General features: G+C 44.2%; 1 protein-coding gene across 1 annotated transcript in view; it reads right to left on the minus strand.

The window, feature by feature from the left end:
• The window catches only part of LOC124550819 (serine/arginine repetitive matrix protein 1-like), a 173,625-nt gene extending 151,364 nt beyond the window's left edge, over positions 1 to 22,261 (minus strand). The window contains exons 1-2 of the mRNA XM_047125545.1: positions 22,193 to 22,261; positions 17,831 to 18,018 (exon numbers count right to left, since the gene is read on the minus strand). Of these exons, the coding sequence (XP_046981501.1) occupies positions 17,831 to 18,018; positions 22,193 to 22,261 (257 nt within the window). The remainder of the gene's footprint in view (positions 1 to 17,830; positions 18,019 to 22,192) is intronic.
• Between the last annotated feature and the right edge of the window lie 1,266 nt (positions 22,262 to 23,527).

The following is a 23,527-nucleotide window of genomic DNA, read 5'->3' on the forward strand; positions in this document are numbered from 1 at the left end:
TAATATCCCAGATTTGTTTATTTCTTTTTTTACCACGCCTTTTTTAAATCTAAAATTTGAAGACCTAACTTTTCGATTTTTGCTTGCCTAAAATTCAACACGTACAGCAGGGTTGCCACTACCATAAAAGTGAACGTGGGGTACTTTACACCCAAGCGCGCGTGCTCGAGAATTAAGTCTGTAGTGACACGTCCCCTCATAATACCTCCATGACAAAAACAAATGATTGTAGAATGGTGCCCAACATTAAAGCAACAAATAGAAATTTTGCAAGGTTGCGTTTATTTTGCCACAAAAACTGTATGAACAAGTGTTAGTGAAGTACACTACGGACCATTAAAATTGCTACACCAAGTAGAAATGCAGATGATAAAGGGGTATTCATAGGACAAATATATTATACTACAACTGACATGTGATTACATTTTCACGCAATTTGGGTGCATAGATCCTGAGAAATCAGTACCCAGAACAACCACCTCTGGCCGTAATAACGGCCTTGATACGCCTCGGCATTGAGTCAAACAGAACTCGGATGGAGTGTACAGGTACAGCTGCCCATGCAGCTTCAACACGATACCACAGTTCATCAAGAGTAGCGACTGGCGTATCGTGACGAGCCAGTTGCTCGGCCACCATTGACCAGACGTTTCCAATTGGTGAGAGATCTGGAGAATGTGCTGGCCAGGGCAGCAGTCGAACATTTTCTCTACCCAGAAAGGCCCGTACAGGATCTGCAACATGCCGTCGTGCATTATCCTGTTGAAATGTAGGGTTTCGCAGGGATCGAATGAAGGGTAGAGCCACAGGTCGTAACGTATCTGAAATGTAACGTCCAGTGTTCACAAGTGCCGTCAATGCGAACAAGAGGTGATCGAGACGTGTAACCAATGGCACCTCATACCATCATGCCGGGTGATAGGCCAGTATGCCGATGAAGAAAGGTTGTATACGTAGATGGAAGAATCCTGGAGATACTAAAAGGTATCAGATAGATTATATAATGGTAAGACAGAGATTTAGGAACTAGGTTTTAAATTGTAAGACATTTCCAGGGGCAGATGTGGACTCTGACCACAATCTATTGGTTATGAACGGCAGATTAAAACTGAAGAAACCGCAATAAGGTGGGAATTTAAGGAGATGGGACCTGGATAAACTGACTAAACCAGAGGTTGTACAGAGTTTCAGGGAGAGCATAAGGGAACAATTGACAGGAATGGGGCAAAGAAATACAGTAGAAGAAGAATGGGTAGCTCTGAGGGATGAAGTAGTGAAGGCAGCAGAGGAACAAGTAGGTAAAAAGACGAGGGCTAGTAGAAATCCTTGGGTAACAGAAGAGATATTGAATTTAATTGATGAAAGGAGAAAATATAAAAATGCAGTAAATGAAGGAGGCAAAAAGGAATACAAACGTCTCAAAAATGAGATTGACAGGAAATGCAAAATGGCTAAGCAGGCATTGCTAGAGGACAAATGTAAGGATGTAGAGGCTTATCTCACTAGGGGTAAGATAGATACTGCCTACAGGAAAATTAAAGAGACCTTTGGAGAAAAGACAGCCACTTGTATGAATATCAAGAGCTCAAATGGAAACCCAGTTCTAAGCAAAGAAGGGAAAGCAGAAATGTGGAAGGAGTATATAGAGGGTCTATACAAGGGCGATCTACTTGAGGACAATATTATGGAAATGGAAGAGGATGTAGATGAAGACGAAATGGGAGATACGATACTGCGTGAAGACTTTGACAGAGCACTGAAAAGACCTGAGTCGAAACAAGGCCCCGGGAGTAGACAACATTCCATTAGAACTACTGATGGCCTTGGGAGAGCCAGTCCTGACAAAACTCTACCATCTGGTGAGCAAGATGTATGAGACAGGCGAAATACCCTCAGACTTCAAGAAGAATATAATAATTCCAATCCGAAAGAAAGCAGGTGTTGACAGATGTGAAAATTACCGAACTATCAGTTTAATAAGTCACAGCTGCAAAATACTAACGCGAATTCTTTACAAACGAATGGAAAAACTTGTAGAAGCCGACCTTGGGGAAGATCAGTTTGGATTCCGTAGAAATGTTGGAACACGTGAGGCAATAATGACCCTACGACTTATCTTAGAAGAAAGATTACGGAAAGGCAAATCTACATTTCTAGCATTTGTAGACTTAGAGAAAGCTTTTGACAATGTTGACTGGAATACTCTCTTCCAGATTTTAAAGGTGGCAGGGGTAAAATTCAGGGAGCGAAAGGCTATTTACAATTTGTACAGAAAGCAGATGGCAGTTATAAGAGTCGAGGGGCATGAAAGGGAAGCAGTGGTTGGGAAGGGAGTGAGACAGGGTTGTAGCCTCTCCCCGATGTTATTAAATCTGTATATTGAGCAAGCAGTAAAGGAAACAAAAGAAAAATTTGCAGTAGGTATTAAAATCCAGGGAGAAGAAATAAAGACTTTAAGGTTCGCCGATGACATTGTAATTCTGTCAGAGACGGCAAAGGACTTGGGAGAGCAGTTGAACGGAATGGACAGTGTCTTGAAAGGAGGATATAAGATGAACATCAACAAAAGCAAAACGAGGATAATGGAATGTAGTCGAATTAAGTCGGGTGATGCTGAGGGAATTAGATTAGGAAATGAGACACTTAAAGTAGTAAAGGAGTTTTGCTATTTCGGGAGCTAAATAACTGATGATGGTCGGAGTAGAGAGGATATAAAATGTAGACTGGCAATGGCAAGGAATGCGTTTCTGAAGAAGAGAAATTTGTTAACATCGAATATAGATTTAAGTGTCAGGAAGTCGTTTCAGAAAGTATTTGTAGAGAGTGTAGCCATGTATGGAAGTGAAACATGGATAATAAATAGTTTGGACAAGAACAGAATAGAAGCTCTTGAAATGTGCTACAGAAGAATGTTGAAGATTAGGTGGGTAGATCGCGTAACTAATGAGGAGGTATTGAAGAGAATTGGGGGGAGAAGAGAAGTTTGTGGCACAACTTGACTAGAAGAAGGGATCGGTTGGCAGGACATGTTCTGAGGCATCAAGGGATCACCAATTTAGTATTGGAGGGCAGCGTGGAGGGTAAAAATCGTAGAGGGAGACCAAGAGATGGATACACTAAGCAGATTCAGAAGGATGTAGGTTGCAGTAGGTACTGGGAGATGAAGAAGCTTGCACAGGATAGAGTAGCATGGAGAGCTGCATCAAACCAGTCTGAGGACTGAAGACCACAACAACAACAATGTGCGTTCACCGCGATGTCGCCGAACACGGATGCGACGTTTTGACGTTTTGCCATTCGTGCACCCAGGTTCGTCGTAGAGTACACCATCGCAGGCGCTCCCGTCTGTGATGCAGCGTCAAGGGTAACCGCAGCCATGGTGTCCGAGCTGATAGTCCATGCTGCTGCAAACGTCGTTGAACTGTTCGTGCAGATGGTTGTCGTCTTGCAAACGTCCCCATCTGTTGAGTCAGGGATCGAGACGTGGGTCCACGATCTGTTACAGCCATGCGGATAAGATGCCTGTCATCTCGACTGATAGTGATACGAGGCCGTTGGGATCCAGCACGGCGTTCCGTATTACCCTCCTGAACCAACCGATTCCATATTCTGCTAACAGTCATTGGATCTCGACAAACGCGAGCAGCAACGTCGCGATACGATAAACCGCAATCGCGATAGGCTACAATCCGACCTTTATCAAAGTCGGAAACGTGTTGGTACGCATTTCTCCTCCTTACACGAGGCATCACAACAACGTTTCACCAGGCAACGCCGGTCAACTGCTGTTTGTGTGTGAGAAATCGGTTGGAAACTTTCCTCATGTCAGCACGTTGTAGGTGTCGCCACCGGCGCCCACCTTGTGTGAATGCTCTGAAAAGCTAATCATTTGCGTATCACAGCATTTTCTTGCAGTAGGCTACATTTCGCGTCTGTAGTACGTCATCTTCGTGGTGTAGCAATTTCAATGGCCAGTAGTGTAGAAACAATGCAAAGAATGCAGAATGTAAAAAACTGCACTATGCATGACGGTAGACAAAAACGTTGTTCGTTTTTTCCAACTTAACGGACTTGCACACACATTTCGAGAACTGGTTATTGTGCTCAGTACTGGGTGTGACCACCTCTGGCAGCAAAACAGGCCTGACAACGACGGGGCATGCTGTGAGTGATGTCATCAGTCTCCTATTGAGACAGTAACGCCCATTCTTCGTGCAGAGCTGCTCGCAGTCTTTGAGAGTGGTTGGTGGATGAAGACGTGACGCAAACCGTCTCCCTAATGCATCCCCGACATGCTCTATGGGATTCCAATTACGAGAGCGAGCAGGCCACATCATAGGTGCAATATCTTGTCTTTCCAAGAAAACATCAACCGCCCGTGCTCTATGAGAGCGAGCATTATCGTCTATCAGTACGAAGTCTGGGCCCACAGCACGATACCTGACAGCAATTAAACCTTGCCAATTCATCCACACAATTTCCTGGAGAGGGGTTCGAGTGGCAAACACAATCCTTTACCACACCATTAGGGCCCCTCCTCGACATAGGTCTCTTTCCACAATGTTTGGGCCCCTAAACTGAGTTCCATGTTCCCTCCAGGTGCGGATCCACCGACATCACTCTCCAGACCAAACCGAGTCTCATCCGTGAGAACAACATTGGCCCACTGTTGGACTGCCCAGGCGGCATGTTGATGACTCCACTCTAGACATTACCGTCAGTGAAGACGCGCCACAGGTAGACATCAACAGGTCTCCAACAGTAAAGGCCACTCTGCCGATGCCTCCTGCACACCGTTTGCCTCGATACAGCACGTCCAGTGGACGTGCCCTTACAGCTAAATAACTGTCCTGAAGTCACACTTGTTCGACCCTGTCCTGCTCTTCAGGATAAAGTTTATGTCTCTATACACTCTCTCCACGTCCGAGAAACAACAGATCGATTCACGCTAAGCCATAAGTCACATCAGTTTGCGACAGTCCTGCTTCCTTTCTTTCTCCTGCCTTACACCACAGAGTCTTGTAGGCATCTTCTCTGTTTCGTACTGCACCGTTTGTGACTGCGTACGCAGCGATTGTGGATGTGGGGCTACCACATACCTCGTTTCATAGGTGTCCTGGCGTCATTTTTGGTATGGTTGTCCGCTGACTGGAATGCCATCTTCCATGCAGAAAGCGATCGTACAGACGTCAGGTTGACAGTTTGTATGATTATATCGTGAATTAGACACAGGACAAGGAAATAGCGCTTTGTTGCTTTAATTTTGGACACAAATGAATAATTAAGCAATTGACTGCAAACAATCAAATAAACACAGAGACTTACTCGAAGTATTCACTGTCACACAGCAGCAATTGCACCTAAACACCCAGACGTAACCAACATTTTCCGTTACATACCAACAAATCTGGCTCAAATCATTTGGATGAGATCTGAGCCTCCAAAAATTTTTGTAATGGAGCTAATCAATACACTATTGCACAGCTTGTATTGCCTACAATATACAGGGTGTTACAAAAAGGTACGGCCAAACTTTCAAGAAACATTCCTCACACACAAATAAAGAAAAGATGTTAGAGCTCATTTTAGTTTCGTCCACATACGCTCAATGGAGCACGTTATCATGATTTCATACGGGATACTCTACCTGTGCTGCTAGAACATGTGCCTTTACAAGTGCGACACATCATGTGGTTCATGCACGATGGAGCTCCTGCACATTTCAGTCGAAGTGTTCGTACGCTTCTCAACAACAGGTTCGGTGACCGATGGATTGGTAGAGGCGGACCAATTCCATGGCCTCCACGCTCTCCTGACCTCAACCCTCTTGACTTTCATTTATGGGGGCTTTTGTCTATGAAACCTCCATACCAAATGTAGAGACTCTTCGTGCTCGTATTGTGGACGGCTGTGATACAATACGCCATTCTCCAGGGCTGCATCAGCGCATCAGGGATTCCATGCGACGGAGGGTGGATGCATGTATCCTCACTAACGGAGGACATTTTGAACATTTCCTGTAACAAAGTGTTTGAAGTCACGTTGGTACGTTCTGTTGCTGTGTGTTTCCATTCCATGATTAATGTGATTTGAAGAGAAGTAATAAAACGAGCTCTAACATGGAAAGTAAGCGTTTCCGGACACATGTCCACATAACATATTTTCTTTCTTTGTGTGTGAGGAATGTTTCCTGAAAGTTTGGCCGTACCTTTTTGTAACACCCTGTATAACAAAACTCCAGAAAAATATTCCTGAGTATAGAACATACTGTCACATATATTTCGAAAACGCGTATGATCACAATAAAATCTCTTATCAAACTAAAAGTAAGTATTCAAAATATCTAAGGAGATGGCTGCTATTTCGAACATTTACCGAGGAGTTAAAAAGTATTAAATGTCAACAAATAGTAGCGTGTGCTGCTCCCAACGACAAGCTACTCAACTATGCCCTTGTTGCTTATCGTCGCTTATGGATGGCGGAATTAAGGCGAGGGATAATGCATCTTACAATTCAAGAACTGTTGCTAAGCGTCGCAGGCAGATGGCAGTACATCTGACCTAACCTCGTGCGGTTCAATGTCATCTTGAATTAAAGGATGACTTGCAAGAAAGAATTAGTATCTACAAAGTCTCCGCCAGTAGTCGAACACAAATAACGTCAATAACGTAGCACTAGATGTTCCCAGAATTGTCAAATACAGCCATTCTATTCTGCTTACGAGATTTTTTTTCCTTGTACGTTCCCTTTTTTTGATGGTGACTGAGACAAGCAATACAATATGCTTTCTCTTAAAAATACCAACAGAAGACCAGTCGTGATGGACGGATAGATTAAATTCACAGCATGTAGAAAATCTTTAGCAAAATGTTGTTGAACATAAAACAGCCTTGTTACAAATACTTATTAAGTACATTTGCCTATCTTAACTTAACAAATAAAATCAGGTATTTGAAGTGAGTGTGATGTCTCCTCTTTCAAATGTTTTTCCTTGAAACATTAAAATAATAAATAAAAGCGGCTAGAGATCCCGTTCATTTTTTTACCGTAGTTTCATACCTCTTCAAGTGATGTTCCACTTTTCAGCCATGGAAGTACACTTTAGTAAACACATTACGAATATTACTGAAATGAAAAAAAAAGATTGTTTCACAACGGTGTAGCTCATGATGTGTGGTTCATTACTTGAATTTATATCACAACGATTCGATATTGTTGGTTGCAGATGATGAGATGAAAATCCGTGATGCTCTGGAATTGAAGACACTAAAGCGGCCGTCACGAAATTAGAAAGACCAAGATCATTTTTCTTTCTCAGTTACTTACAATTTCAAATCTTAATAAAAATTCCGAAAAATAATTATACATTTCTATTTTTACTCTGGAGTATGAAGAAGTATTTTCCGAAAGACAATACATGCCGGTCGCTACAAAAAAAAGTAAAAACGAGCGTTATATGAAATTTTCAAAAAAGTATTTCTTCTTTGCTTCGACATGCGAAAAAATACGTCTGCACTAAAAATATATATGAACATGTTCACAGTTTATAGATGCATTTGATACATGTTTTATGATGAAAACGTGAAACTATTCCAGGATAAAAAAATAAAATTCCGTAAGAGGTGTGAAACTGTTTCGCACGTGTAATGAAACATGCCGTCACTGAAGAATTTGCGATCTGTTTGGATCTAGCACGGGAACCTCCAACGAGAAAGTGGTTAAGAAAACTACGAAATTTATTTTGGTAACATCTGAGACGTCATAGTTGCATCGTGTCACCTATGAACGCATTTTATTTACGAAAGACTACGTGCGCGGCAACGCGCGGTTACTTGTATGCCGCCGCCAGGACTTTTGTTTCGACGGCTCTCATCGAAAATATTACCTATCTTCCTTAAATTTTCTACTTGCAGCTGTTAGAGACCCTATTATTTAAAAGGCCGAAATACGCTGTGCAAAAGTAACTGTAGGTACTTCCAGCAGGCCACTACTGCTGTTGGAGTCGAGCAGAGTATGTTTGTTCGTATGGTTTGTATCTTTTGCCTGGTACACACAGTTAGAACGACGGATGGTCCCATTCAACTGAAATGTCGTACAAAGACATCAGTCAACTATTCATTATCGCAAATCCATTCACAAAATTTGAGACGCCCATCCGCATCGTCAGTCATCGTATCAGGCAACTTGGGACCGTAGGCTTTCCATTTGGCTTGCTTTAAAATGGGGTGAACACTTTATTTGTTTACTCATGATTCACGTGTAGCTGGTTCAAATTCAAATGGCTCTGAGCACTATGGGACTCAACTGCTGAGGTCATTAGTCCCCTAGAACTTAGAACTAGTTAAACCTAACTAACCTAAGGACATCACACACATCCATGCCCGAAGCAGGATTCGAACCTGCGACCGTACGTGTAGCTGGTGATATGGACTCCTATGGGGATCTTGTGACAGATTGTAGCACATGTTCACCCCTCTTTCGTCCGCTGCTGACTGCTTCCTGCCACACGCTCTGATCTTCAGATCACGCATACTTCTTACCCTCTCAAATTCGTTGCGTAATTTCGCTACTGCTACACGTGGCGGTAGTGTAGTATAAAGGTCTGTCCGCCATTGCCTCTGCACTTGGTAATTTCCAAGAATGGTTGTCTATCAAACGCCCTGCATTTGTTTCACGCTTCCATATTTCCAATAACACTTTAAAATACACCTTCTTTGCTGCAGGGGCAAGTTTCCAGAAATCTTGTTATTTACGTGTAGTTGCTGACATCTGAAACTAAATAAAAGACAAACAAATGAATGGATGCACGCATCAGCCATGTGAGCACCATATAATCACAACTGGCTCAGGTTATCATTATTAGCTCCTCAGATAAACAGTGAAAACCCATTTAGAGGACACCCTGTAAACTCTTTTCTTCTATATTTTACATTATCGTCCAGGTTAAAAAAAAATTTTGTACTTATCTTTACAGTTTTTGGTGCGCATCATACGAAGCTAGTTTGATGAGTACGGTACATTACCTTGAAAGAATTGAACATTTTTGTTGTGCCTTCATGATTGGTAAGCCTGTTTATTACAGTGATCGTATAAAGAATTTCAACAACGTACGGTGTACCGTTCATTGTTGACAACAGTTTGAATTCGACAGTGTGTCGACTGCGACAGGCAGAGGCGCCACTCCATGGGCCCTGAGGGGGCACGAGCCCACCCAAAAATTCGTTTGGGGGGACGGAGCCCCATAATAATATAAGAAAATTATTAGTTATACTATGCAATGTAAAATCACAAAATTATGTTGGATTTTTTTTATTTTCCTTGTTTGACGATAGTTACCGTTTAAAATACATTCGTTGTTGTTGTGGTCTTCAGTCCTACATTCAGTAATGAGTTAAAAGAAATAACTATTACGGTAGTAAGCAGGCTAACTGAAAATGAGTGGTGTGAACCATGACAGTGTTACGGTGCTGTGGGCATACTTGGAATTTGTCGCCGTGCGGGAACCTTCAGGTAAAGTCTGGCGGCCGTGATCCAGCGCTGCGGCTGCGGCGACATCAAAAGGACTGCAGCAGAAGCAGCTGGAACCCTCCGCCTCGCGTCACCTTGACGCTTCGAGACACTACGCGGTTTTAAACGCTTCAGTCCGGAACCGCGCGACTGTTACGGTCGCAGGTTCGAATCCTGCCTTGGGCATGGATGTGTGTGATCTCCTTAGGTCCGTTATTCTAAGTTCTAGGGGACTGATGACCTCAGATGTCAAGTCCCACAGTGCTCAGAGCCATTTTTGAGACATTACGATGCCGCGGCTGTATAAAGCTCACCCTGGTGTCGCAGTCATTCATTGTGGATAGTTTCATTCAGTGCACGCTGCATACGAGTTTAGTGTTCCAACTTTAGTGTCTAGCGGACTATTTTATATGACTATATTTTATTCGTTTACTTTAGTCTCTTAGTGTATGGAGAATTAAGTTTGCAATGGATAAATATGTTACCAATAATATATATTGGATATACAATGAAAAGCACATTATGTGCAGTTTAGACTTGGCGTCAGTGAAAAAGACCAATAAATAGGTGTTAGCATGTGGACGTAATGTGCTGTTCCAGTCTCTTCTGTTCCTAAGGTCCATCACCGTTCCCTTTGGATCCCTACGTAATTCGGTGCTCTCCGATACACACGATCGAACAGCGGAGGAGTGGTACTCAAGCGTTAACTTTGGGCTACAATATCTCCGGATGTAATTAACATTTTACAATGCAACAAACGGCACTGATTACGTATTTGTTTATATGTTCAGATGTGCTAACAAAACTAACGGGGTTCCATTTAAAAAAACGTAGGTTTGAATTAAAAAACATACTTCCGTGCATTTTTTTATGGTTTGTATTAACCAATTACACTAGCCCCTCTCCTCACGCTCGGTCTGAGGAATCGATTCGTCAGTATTTGTTGTGGTTTACGAAATATATCCAGCGGTAATGTTAGGTGACTCACCCTGTATAGATAATTTTTCATTTAAAGCCCTATAGTGTATATCTCAATGTAATCAGGAAAGACTATAGAATTTAATAAAGTCATAGAAAATTCGATTTTTTCACCACTTATAAGTGCCCTGTATCCTTAAAGCCACCATATTTCGTAGGGAGCATCAAAGTGTCATACTTCACTTTAACGATGTGATCTCGGCTCACAAAGTGTCCTGGACGTGTACTTTTAGCCGTAGTTGTGGCTAATGGCAGAACTTGTGCTACATAATTGACTTTGGAAGTGATGTATACATTTGCTACAGCTACTCTCTGCAGTTCATCCAGTTTCCTTACATAATGATCCTGCAGACAGATACGTACACTCACCAGCCAGAGGATTATCACCGCCGACCTACTATTGATATAAGTCCGTCCAGGCAAAAGCATCGGCACATGGCTAGTCAGACATACGCACGGTGGACGTATCAGCAAGTGTGCTTTGCGAGTGTAGAATGGGGAAGGCGCGCGATCTGTCTGAGTTTGACCAAGGGCAGATTTTGATGGCCCGGAGGCGCGGCACGAGCAATTCGGAAACTACACGACTTGTCGGCAGTTCGACGAGTGCTGTGGTGAGTGTCCTCAACACGAGGTGAAACGCCGCCAAGGCGTCGTGGGGCTGGGTGGCCACCCCTCGTTACGGATATCACACGTCGTAGGCTGGGCAGACTGGTAAAACAGGACAGGCAGCCAACTGTGGCGGAAATAACACGAGGCTTTAATGCTGGGCACATTACAAGTGCGTCTGAACACACAGAGCGCCGAACACTGCTAACGCTGGGCCTCCACAGTCGTCGACGCACACACGTGCCAATGTTAACACCACACCGGCAACTACGACTGAAATGGGCACGTGACCGTCGCCACTGGACGTTGGCGCAGTGGCAGAGCGTTGCACGGTCTGATGAACCCCGACACCTTCATCACCATGCCGGTGGGAGAGCGCGAATCCGTCGTCTTCCCGGGGAATAGCTCCTTGACAGCTGTAATGCGGGATGGAGACAAACTGGGGGCGGCTCCATTATGCTCTGGGGGACATTCACGTGGGCATCCATGGGTCCAAATGGCTCTGCGCACTATGCGACTTAACTTCTGAGGTCATCAGTCGCCTAGAACTTAGAACTAATTAAACCTAACTAACCTAAGGACATCACACACATCCATGCCCGAGGCAGGATTCGAACCTGCGACCGTAGCGGTCGCTCGGTTCCAGACTGTAGCGCCTAGAGCCGCACGGCCACTCCGGCCGGCTCCATGGGTCCATTGGAGGTCGTACAAGGCGCCATGACGGGCAAGGAGCATCGTACACTGGTTGCAGACCACGTACACCCCTTCATGACGATCACGTTTCTCGACGGCAGTGACAATTTTCAGCAGGATAATGCGCCATGGCACCTGGCCGGGCGTGTGATGGAGTGGTTTGAGAAACACAGTGGCGAGTGTGGTGCCTCCCCCTCCCCCCACCCACTCGCCAGATCTAAACTCGACCAAACACTGGTGACTGAACGTGGCGTCAGATCTCATCGCACCCTACCCCAGAATTTAGGCGATTTAGGTGACTTGCGTGTGCAGACGTGGTGCCAACTTGCTGTAGCGACCTACTAAGGGCAGACTGCTTCCACGGCATGACACGTCGCCGCTGTTATCCGTGCCAAAAGTGGGCATACTGGCTATTGGGTAAGTGGTCAAAATGTTCTGCCTGATCAGCATATGTTAAGTGGTCCAGGTAATAATGCAGCGACAGTGTGTTGTAACTGCTTTTAAATCAAATGCCTTAACATGTCATGCTTGCAAGCTCACGTACTTGTCCTTGAGTTTGTGGACCTATTCCACGGGCAATGATGAATATTCCGCACTTTGTTCTATTGAGATTTGCACCAGATGTTTGTTCGTATTTCGCTACACTCTAAGAAAATATGACGACGCATCAGGAAGTAATTATCCGAATGGAATGGAGATCGGCAGATGTGCTGGACATCTAGAGACAAGTAAACTAAAGTTTCAGAAAATACTGTATGATTTATTCAAGAGAACGAGTTTCACAAATTGAGCAAGTCAATAACGCTTTTGCCCATCTCTGGCCCTTACGGAAGCAGTTATTCGGCTTGGCATTGATTGACAGAATCGTCGGACGTCCTCCTGAGGGATTCTGTGCCATAATCTGTCCAATTAGAGCGTTAGATCGTTAAAATCCCGAGCTGGCTGCAGGGCCCCACCCATAATGCTCCAAACGCTCTGAATCGGAGAAAGATCCGACGACCGTGCTGACCACGGTAGGGTTTGACAAGCACGGAGACGAGCAGTAGCAACTCTCGACATATATCTTGCTGAAACGTAAGCCCAGGATGGCTTGCCACGAAGGGCAACAGATTGGGGCGTAGTATATCGTCGACATACCGCTGCGGCGTAAGTGTGCCACGAAGGGGATCTGCTACGAACAGCAACTAGCACCGCTGCCCGGGCCGCCTTCAGAGACGTCTTCGGCCTGGAATCTTACTGACTGGAGCAGAACTGTCTTCAGTGATGATTCCAGCCTCGAACTGAGAAGCAGCGAGACACACATCAACCTCAGTAGCCAAAAAGGCGACTCCAGTTATGTAAGTTGGACGACACTGTCAGCAAAGGGTGCTTTGTTCTCGCACAACAAAGTAACGCATAACACCGTACGAGGTTCGGTCGGGTGCTTACGCGTGCAGTGGACACCTTGCCAACTCGTGTACTCCCTTTCCTGCCTACGCTGGTGTAGTCCACTTGTGCCCGACAACAGACGCCAGTGGCGAGTTTTCAGCTACACGAGCAGCGGCAGGCCCTGCCGAGTCGACTCTCCGAGCGTACAGAGACAGCGAGTTCGGAGAGGACGTCGTGGGACCCGTCGGTGAGTATTCCGACATTTCCGATCTCTGCCTTCCACAAACGAGTGGAGAAGGCGGTGCGCTGTCTTTGGCGGCTGGTTCCCACTGGTAGAGTCTGCGCAGGTACGGTGGCCGATGCGCAGTGACAAGTTTTCGTTCGGAGCTCTGGGCGAGTTCATTCGTTTGTTCGGAAGGGGAGGACGACAAGTTTTTGCCACCTTTCGGCGGGTCAGCGATGACAGAATCGAAGGCGCACGCCCTGCAATCGTTCTCAAACGATTTTACAGGACGTGTTACGCACAAATATTTCATTTTTGCTTTACTTATAGCTTGATGTGTCAGGTTCACAGTAATGTGTCCATCATTTCGTTAATGGTCACGGGGAGCAGTATGTTGTCCTGAACGGGGTGACTTCAACAGAAACAAGCGTAACTTCAGGTGTGCCTGGGGGCAGTGTAATAGGTCCGCTGCTTTTTAAGATTTATGTAAACGTCAACTCTCTTTCAAATTCTGAAGGTGGCAGGGGTAAAATACAGGGAGCGAAAGGCTATTTACAATCTGTACAGAAACTAAATGGCAGTTATAAGACTCGAGGGACATGAAAGGGAACCAGTGGGTGGGAAGTGAGTGAGACAGGTTTGTAGTCTCTCCCCGATGTTATTCAGTCCGTATATTCAGCAAGCAGTAAAGAAAACAAAAGAAAAATTCGGAGTATGTATTAAAATCCATGGAGAAAAAATAAAAACTTTGAGGTTCGTAATTCTGTCAGAGACAGCAAAGGACCTGGAAGAGCAGATGAATGGAATGGACAGTGTCTTGAATGGAGGATATAAAATGAACATCAACAAAAGCAAAACGAGGATAATGGAATGTAGTCGAATTAAGTCGGGTGATGCTCAGGGAATTAGATTAGGAAATGAAGCACTTAAAGTGGTAAAGGAGTTTTGCTATTTGGGGAGCAAAATAACTGATGATGGTCGAAGTAGAGAGGATGTAAAATGTAGACAGGCAATGGCAAGGAAAGCGTTACTGAAGAAGAGAAATTTGTTAACTTCGAGTATAGATTTAAGTGTCAGGAAGTCGTTTCTGAAAGTATTTGTATGGAGTGTAGCCATGTATGGAAGTGAAACATGGACGACAAATAGTTTGGACAAGAAGAGAATAGAGGCTTTCGAAATGTGGTGCTACAGAAGAGTGCTGAAGATTGGATGGGTAGATCACGTAACTAATGAGGAGGTACTGAATAGGACTGGGGAGAAGAGGAGTTTGTGGCACAACTTGACTAGAAGAAGGGACCGGTTGCGAAGATGGGTCTATTTGTCACCAATCACGAGAAAATTGATCTGACGCAGCATACTCACTTGTGATGACGTTGCGCCGGCGGTAAACCCACAGTGAAATATGCCTCATATTTCCGATATCAAAATGAGATTTTGGCGAATGATACCACGCAAAGAGGAGAGTATTTTCCATATCACCATTATGCAAAACTTTATTATCTGCCGTGTTATTCGACTAACCACAGGCTTCTTCGACGAGAGAACGTGATTTTTAAGAGCCATCGATAGCCGGTGAAACGAGAAATGCTATTGGTTTTGGAACAACATAAGTGAAGACATCATTTGGGTTTTTTTTTTTCGTACCAGGGATGTGCTTTTTCATTAGCTACTGATCTTATTTTCCCTCAGTGCCTCACCTGATAAACTTAATAAACCAGTGTTTCAGAATTCTCTCGCAATTGTGTCTGCACAATACGTTGGGGAGGTGCGACTGTCTAAACTCCGCTGCGTTTTGGCAAAAGGAGCAAATTTTAATATGGCAACTAGAGAAATGTTAGGTTTTACTCAAAATTCATCGCTGATGACACTTCTCTGAAAGTTATAAATGGTTAATAATCCAGATGAAAATAAATCGCTGCATTTTTGATACTAACCAAAGCAGAGGTGAAAGAGGTGAAAGATGTTTTCGAATGGTCACCATGAAAGTGTGGGCATGGAGGCGTCCCACTTAATATTTTTCAGCATAGAACAGCATTTCCCCTACAACGCCTGCCCAAACCCCCACACACGCCCTGCCAGCTGCGCCTCTACTGGCCACTGTATTCTGGACAGACTCTGAGGCTGGTCAACCCACTGGACTAGCACTGCAAAGTGATGTGTGCTGCTTAAATGGTTTAAGTTATACTAAAGTGATGATATTCAGTTACCTAACATTGTTCTCCAAATTTTAATCGCAACTCGGCACAGCAGTCCAAAAACAAAATTACTGATACTGCAGATGAGTCTTTAGGCCGTAGACAGTGCTACCCCTGCGAAGCCAGGGCAAGTCGATAGTCATATACACAGGGTTAACATTAATAAAACCGACAAACTGCAGGGACGGATTTCTGACGGAAAATGGGGGAAAAAAGGCCCTACGAACATGTCTCCAGAAATGGACGGTGTGCGTGCAACGACGACAAATCATCCCGTAGCGTAGTACAGAGCTGCATCGCTTCCGTGTCGCAACAGACGTTGAAAGTGGCCTCCATGGCATTGCAGGTGATAGAGATAGTAGCGGTTGTCGTGCAGGATGCACATAATCATACTTTGGTTTACACCACGTTGGCGGGCTATTTGCCTTGAGCTTGTTCGAGGATTCGTTAGATAACGGCCAAAAGCACTCCTCCCGCGATTCTAGCCCACAGGTTTATGCCAAAGCATACCGAAAATCCATGTTCACAGGTAAACACCTGGGTATTGTTCAGACCAATGAAGGCTGTTTTGAGGTTGAAAATACCTTCATGAGTGAGGCTAGAGTTGTCAGTCCATAACACATTATTTATAAAATGTTCTTTATCTTCCACTTGGTCCAAAAGTCATGCATGTAACTCTATTCGTCCAATGCGTTTTTCTGGCTGCTGATGTTGAGTTAATATGTAATGAAGTGGATGCAGTTCTTCATCGTGTAACACTTGAACAACCAGACTGAGACATCTGAAACGTCCTAGCGATATCAAGGGAATTTCACCAAGGTGATTGGTGAATGGTTTCAAGAATTGCGTCCTCTGTTTGTGGAGTGTGTCTAGTTCTTGGACAACCTCCTTCCATTACTTACGGATGCAGATTACCAGTTTCCCGGAGGGATTGCTCCGGGTGACAAAAAAAAAATCATATTAGTATGGCACTGTTGGGGGTACAGTGCACCATACACATGAGCAGAACAGCAGCTTGGTTATCGTATGCACTGAGCACTAAAAGCTTATCAAGGTATGCATTGTTTGTGAACCCCATCAGGTAGCCTACCTACATGATTCTGACAGCACCAGATACAGTTGTGCAGTGGATGGTTAGTAGACACATGTACGCAGGTTAATGGATACCATTCTCAAGTGATACACAATTATCATGTGACAAAATGATGTCCTGTTTACAAATGTCGAGAACTATGGAATAGACGTCTAAAAAGTGAAAAAGCAACTTGGTGAGGATTTGAACCGTAGCACAATGTGGACGTGAGTTTGACATCCCAGGAGTCTACTCAGTGGGCTACAACATCTGGAATGGTAGTGTGAGGTGAGAAACGTTCCTCTATACATTCGACGCACTGTGCAATGTGACGGTGTTGGGAGCTCCTCGTTTTCACAAGTGTTCCGAAAATGGAATCAATCAGATTTTGCTACTTGTACATAAACGTTTGTCTTGAATCTGGATGAAGAATCGCATGCTGACCTCCAATAGCGGCAATTTTCTTCACTCTGTATGTATAACACTGTATATATGTGTGTCTCAGATCTCCTCCTAAACCCTCAAATGAATTTCAGCCAAATCAGACACACAAATGGCAGAGTTCAGGGGCATCAGCACTGCGAGTTTATAATCTCGTAGTTCCAATAGGAGCATAAATCTGGGCAGAAACGCGTTTTCTTCATCCTGTGCTGTATAGCCTGCTCTGCGCTGCGCTGCTGTGCAGCGCAGCGCAGGCAAGCCAGTATCTCAGGTGCAACAAACCATTTCCCTGGGTCCAACATGTAGGCAGCCCTACACGACAAGTGTGTTCTGTTGGTGCAATATTGCCCTGCCTTATTGACCTGACACGAAGGACAGGCTAAAGTTAGAGGGAAAATATTATTTTCAAGCCCCTGATATGTAAAGCTGCTGTGCACCACAGCCATGTTGTGGGAGCAGTATCACCCTGTTTAATCCATCTTTTTTGCAGGGACTAAAAGTGCGGATTGGCACGAGTGAGCAGAGAGATGGTGGGGAGGAGGTGGATAAGTGAGAGGGTGGGGGGTGGGGGGGAGTATAAAGTGCAGAGAGAGGTGGAGGAGAGAAAGAGGTGGAGAAAGAGAGAAAGGACAGAGGAGATGTGTATAATGTATGTGTCAAACGTGCACTAGAGCGAAGCTGCGTGGAAAAGGATGGATAACTTTAAATCGTAAAGTGAGAGGACAGTGTGGCGAGAGCCGTACTGACTTGCAGTGTGGCTGGTGCTGCGGCCTGGCCTGGTGCTGGTGCTGGCGCTGGTGGTGGCGGGGCATCAGCAGCGTCCTCAGGGTGCCCACACTGGCACGGGACGCGGACACCTGCTCGCCAGTCCTCAGCAGCGCCTCCTTGACGCGCGACCGCGCCACCGGCTCTCCCCCACTGGTTCCGGGACGCGCCTGTGGCCGCAAAACCGCACTGTGCTACCACGCTGTTCTGTCACATATTTACTAGTAAAGTTCAACATAGTGCTCCTCTCATTTTAGTGCAAGTGATCTACCGAGTCACATTTTTCATCTCTGTTATTAACACCTCAGCTGTATTAAGACAACATGATGCTTTAAAGACTTTGCTTGCAGTTATAAGTAACCTAGTCACGAAAATTTGATTTTTTTTTATAAATTTGCATTTTGGATAATTCGCATTTGCAGATTTGATGCAGAAAAGACAAGTATTGGGATCGTTTTTTTTTTATAATTAACATCTATCGTAATCAAATTCTATCAGCTTGTTATATTTAGAAGTATTTTTTGTCATTTCTTACTTGGAATGTTTCCTTATAAATTACGTAGGAATACTTCGATATCGATAGCACCTAAGTCATTATGAAGGAAAAAATCACCAAGTCAGACTTTCGCTACTTCTTGCTCTCAGGTTACCTGTAGTACGACTACATGACTATAGCTACCGCATGCTGTTAAAACTTTGCTTGAATTTGCACAGGGTGTGGACAAAAATATGGAAACACAGGAGAAATGTATGCTGGAACAAAATTCACGTGCTAGCCAAGCCTGGAGTTTGCACTGTTGTATTTGGCTACGGATGGAACCTGTGTAATGTCCTCAACACATTAAAAGTGCCAAGTCACGGGCAGAACGGTGTTCTGTGTAGTTGGCAGTGCATTACGTCAGAGATAAGTAAATTCGAGAGTGGGAAAATTGTTGTTGCTCGTATAGCGGGTGTTCATGTAACCAAGTTAGGCAAAGTGTTTGTTCTGTGTTCCAAGAGTCGCCGTATTCAAGATTTTTACGGTCTATGTGGAAAGCTGAAACGCATCTGCTAAGACACAACACAGATAAAAGTACGTCTTGGGCAATCGTTATGGATGCTCATCCAAGAGGATTGTGATGAAAAATAAGAGAAAGACTCGCTGCAGGGCTGAGTGTCACTCGCAAACCCTGTCAGCAGCAAAAGAGACATGAACGGAGCTCCACAGCTCCAAACTGCAAGGCGAGGTGGATCTCTAATTGTGCTTAACAGGAAAACGTGTTGCTGCGGGCATCTAACCTGGACTATGGAGCAACTGATGAAAGTAATTTGGTAGGATGAGTCTTTTTTCACACTGTTGCCAACTTCTGGCCCAGTTTACGTCCCAAGAGTGAAACATGGCGGGGGTTCGGTGAAGATCTGGGCAGCCGTATCGTGCTATTCCACGGGCACTATGGACGCTCTGCAAGGCTGCGTTAGTGTCGAGGATCATGTGACCATTTTGACTATCAGGTCCATCCCGTGGTACAATGTTTGTTCCCCAATGGTGATGCTGTGTTCGAAGAGTGCGAGCTAACAACCCAAAGATGTTTGGGCTCACATGCAGTTCCTCTTCATCGAAATGTCTTGGCTCAAACTCGTTTAGCAGTTGAGCCACACGTGTCGCATTACACGCCCTAAATTAAACACTAGTGACCCTTTGGTTAAACTCTCTTGCCGATGGCAAGTTTGCGAAATTGTATGAAATTGTATGAAACATACAACGTTTATACAACATATACCAAAAGTAACTATATTATTGGGAGCTAAATTAACGACCCATAAATGATGTAGGCCACACAGTTGCGGTTTGGTTAGACCGAGTGCAGCTGCTGGCCTTCCTTCTCAGCCGACCACCAGCTCATTTTTCTCTCCAACTAAACTCCTGTCGCTCTGATACCTCGACCTCCAGAATGCCTACAAACATGTCTAGCATCCTGGGCTCCTCTTCAAACTCCAGACCTATGCTGTCCACATCATCTGTTGCATTGCTTCCTTCCTCTCCCATCATCCCTCCTACGTCATCTGTCCACAATTGCAACTTGCATACTTTCTATCCCAATGCCGGCGTGCCCCAGGGCGCCATCCTTTCCCCTCTCCTCTATCTCCTGTACACTGCCGATATGCCCAAACCTCCCCCGCCTGTTCACTTCCTCCAATTTGCTGATGACACCGCCTTCCTGGTCCTTTATCCTACCCTTCAACAGTCCCATCGTACCCTTCCCCCACCTCAACCAGTTGACCACCTGGTGCAACCAGTGGCTCCTTCGTATCAACCCTTCCAAGAGCCAGGCAATCATGATAGGTCATACCACCCACTCCTTCCGGCTCTGCGATTTTTACCTCACCATTTATGTTCATCCTATCCACCTCACTCCTACCCTGAAATACCTTGGCCTCACCCTCGACCATCACCTCACTTTGACTCCCCATCTCCTTACAATCCAATGCAAAGCCCACAACAGACTCTGCCTCCTGAAACTACTATCTGAGCGGACATGGGGACTGCATCCTTCCACCATCCTCCACACCTACAAATCCTTGATCCTCGCCATCCTTTTTTACGACAGTGTCACTTGGATTTACACTCCCTCCCAGATTCTACAAAGCCCTCCATAGCCTAGCATGCCACACAGCCCACCTCACCTTCCGCATACCCGCTTTCTATCCCTTCTATGACCTCATCCCCTTCCCCATCTCATTCATTTCCTTGAACACATCGACACCCTGTACATCGTCCACAGACTCGATCCCCCACAGCCCCTGGTATCTTCTCTCCTCCCCACCCCGTGCTTGTTTACGTGCCTTTACCGTTGTTTCCCGCCCCCTCTCCATCTCCTCACCTCCACTTTCTTTCCCAGTGCAATTTCCAGCACCTATACCTCCCATATGATGAGCTTCGCCCTCATCTCTACCCCTCCTACCAACTCTAACCCCACCTTCCCCCCACTTACTCCCCAGGCCTCCGTCCCTCCTTCCTTCCTTTACCCTGAGCGTCTTTCCTCCCTCGTACACCCACCTCCCTTTCCCAAGCTCCATTCTGTGTCTCCGTGCTCCCTTCTGCCTGGCCTTCGCATTTCCTATCCCACCCCACCCATCTCCTGCCGCTTTGTGCGCCCCCAGCCCCTTTTTCCTCTTCCTCTAACCCCCTCCAGCCCCCTTGCACCTTCCTCCCCTCCTCTCAGGCGTCCCATCCCTTAGCAGGTCCCTACCAGCGGTTTTTATTGTTCATGTGTGCTCCGTTGTTTACAGTGCTTTTTTTAAGTGCCTCTTGTTCTGTGTGTTTTATACTGTATCCAACTTTTAACTTGTGTGTGACTCCAGCGTATTTTAAGTGCCCCACAAATTGCCATCTGTGTTCTTCTAACTTACAAGGAAGTTATGTTATGAAAACACGAAACAGATCGAGATATTGAAGCAAGATAATCGATAAGAAACAGTAGACTAAGGTGTTAAGTCTTGTGCTCTCGCTATTACATGCCACTTGTCCATATTACCAATCTGCTAAACCGTTCATCCAATCCCTTTTGCAGGCTACCCTTCTGACGGAAATTTGTTTATCAATATTTCATATTTGTATTATTGATCGGCTTCAAAATTTTAAAACGTTACTTAACCTACTGATTAAGAGTTATAATCTTGCATTGCAGGGTTAACATAATACGCCAAGTATTAAAGTTAGAAACCGTGTTTGTGCCTTGAAGCAGCGCAACTCGCCGTGTGGAAATCACACAAACCAGTATCTGACAATGAGAGAACTTTACGTACAATCTAAAAACTTTTTTGTCTCACTAAATTTTCGCTGCTCATTTAATAAAACTTCAACATAAGACATGACGTTATAATTTATTACTTATTTACTATCAACTCTACTCGCAATCAATTTCGCAAGTAGTATCCACATACACCACTGAATTACATGCAAAATAAGATCACTGTACGACGCACAGTTCAGGAGATACATCATAAACATTGTTATGTGTGAAAAACTAGGTTTCCTTAAAATGGAGCACAAATTACCTAGACTATACTCATCCAGGGGATGATTCGATACTAATAAAAAGAACACAAATAAGGTTTAGCGCGTCCAGTCATAAACGTGCTACATCATTATAGTAAAATATTAAACGCATAAAGGGGGGTAGGACGTCAAAATGTTTAAAAAATCCATTTTTCAAAAATGTGCCTATTTTGTAGCGCACATCTACCTGAATAGATCGATGTATAAAACATATGTATTTGAAAGATTAGAAAAGAACGTTATTTGGTCTTAAGTGTACCAAGACGCAGCGCCATACCCCTCTGGACATCATTCTTCTGTCATACGTAAGTGAAGAATATCATGAGAGGAACTGCTGTCATGGAAGCCAGGGACCTTGCAAATGAAAACTTCATGGCGGCGCCCGAAACCCAAATGAAAGTTTTAACTAATTTGTATGGGAAATATTGCCAAAAACCATTTTTGTGGGAAGAAATGGACTTACTATTGGTGTTTATGATGCAGTTTCATGTTTTAATGATGGTGAGCAAAGTGGGAAATATGTTTTAGAGAAAATGAGAATTAAGCCGACAGTGAATTGCATCAAAGCTTTGTGTCGTGAAGTGAAAGCAGATAAACCACTTTTGGAGGTGATATAATCAAGAAGAGTGCATCACAGGAATGTGAAAAGGAAGAAAACTGATTTAGAAAATGAAAAAGAACCAGCTTATGGTGCTGGACAGTTCTAAAAGAATGCCAAATACAAGCAGAAACTTGAACGGCCATTTTCCGCAAAATTCAAATATCTGTACTTAGGTACATGTAACACCCAAAACAAATATCTTACTACTCTCGAACCTGGTATGTTCATTAAACACAAACTCCTTAAAGCAAAACTCTCTAGAATTTTCCAGATCTATTAAAAACTGTGATAAAACTAGAGATAAGAAACTATAAAATTTGAGTTTTTTTCTAAACATGACGTTTGAAATGTAACAGCTCATTCATTTTTTCATAAATTAAATAAATTCTAGAGTGTCATACACCTGTAAGTATGGTTTTCTAGCTGTGCAAAATTCATCGAAAAATCTCTCTTACTTATGAAGAAAATTGTATCTACAGCAACAAGTGCAGCCAATAGAAAGTGAAAAAACGATGGAACTTCACATGCAAAAAAAATATTTTGTTATGTTTTCGAACTTCCACTGCTATGAGGGTGAATCCTGAATCCTTCCTGGTCATTCTGACAATTTCTTTGTAAAAGTATAGACAGTGGAAATTAAAATGTCCTGTGGTGCCTCTCCTGCTCCAGGTAGGCCAGTTTGAAGTCCTAACCCCCCTTAACTCATCTATAAAGAAATCATATGTTTCAAACTCTTTTGTACATGGGTGTCTGATACTTTTAAATCGAGGATACTCATGTTATCTAACAGAATACTAAATAAATAGTTGACATCAGATCGAAACTGATCATTTTGGATTACCAAGAAATGTGGGCGCACGCGAGCCACTACTGACAGTGCAGAAGATAGGACAACTAAAGGGAGCATTTGTAGACTTAGAGTAGGCTTGTGACGATGTTGATTGAAACACTCCCTTTAAAATTCTGAAGGTAGCAGGGGTAAAATACAGGGAGCGAAAGGCTATTTACAACTTGTACATGAATCAGATGGCACTTATAT

Source organism: Schistocerca americana, chromosome 9, assembly GCF_021461395.2.
Source record: "Schistocerca americana isolate TAMUIC-IGC-003095 chromosome 9, iqSchAmer2.1, whole genome shotgun sequence".
In the NCBI taxonomy this organism is placed as follows: domain Eukaryota; kingdom Metazoa; phylum Arthropoda; class Insecta; order Orthoptera; family Acrididae; genus Schistocerca; species Schistocerca americana.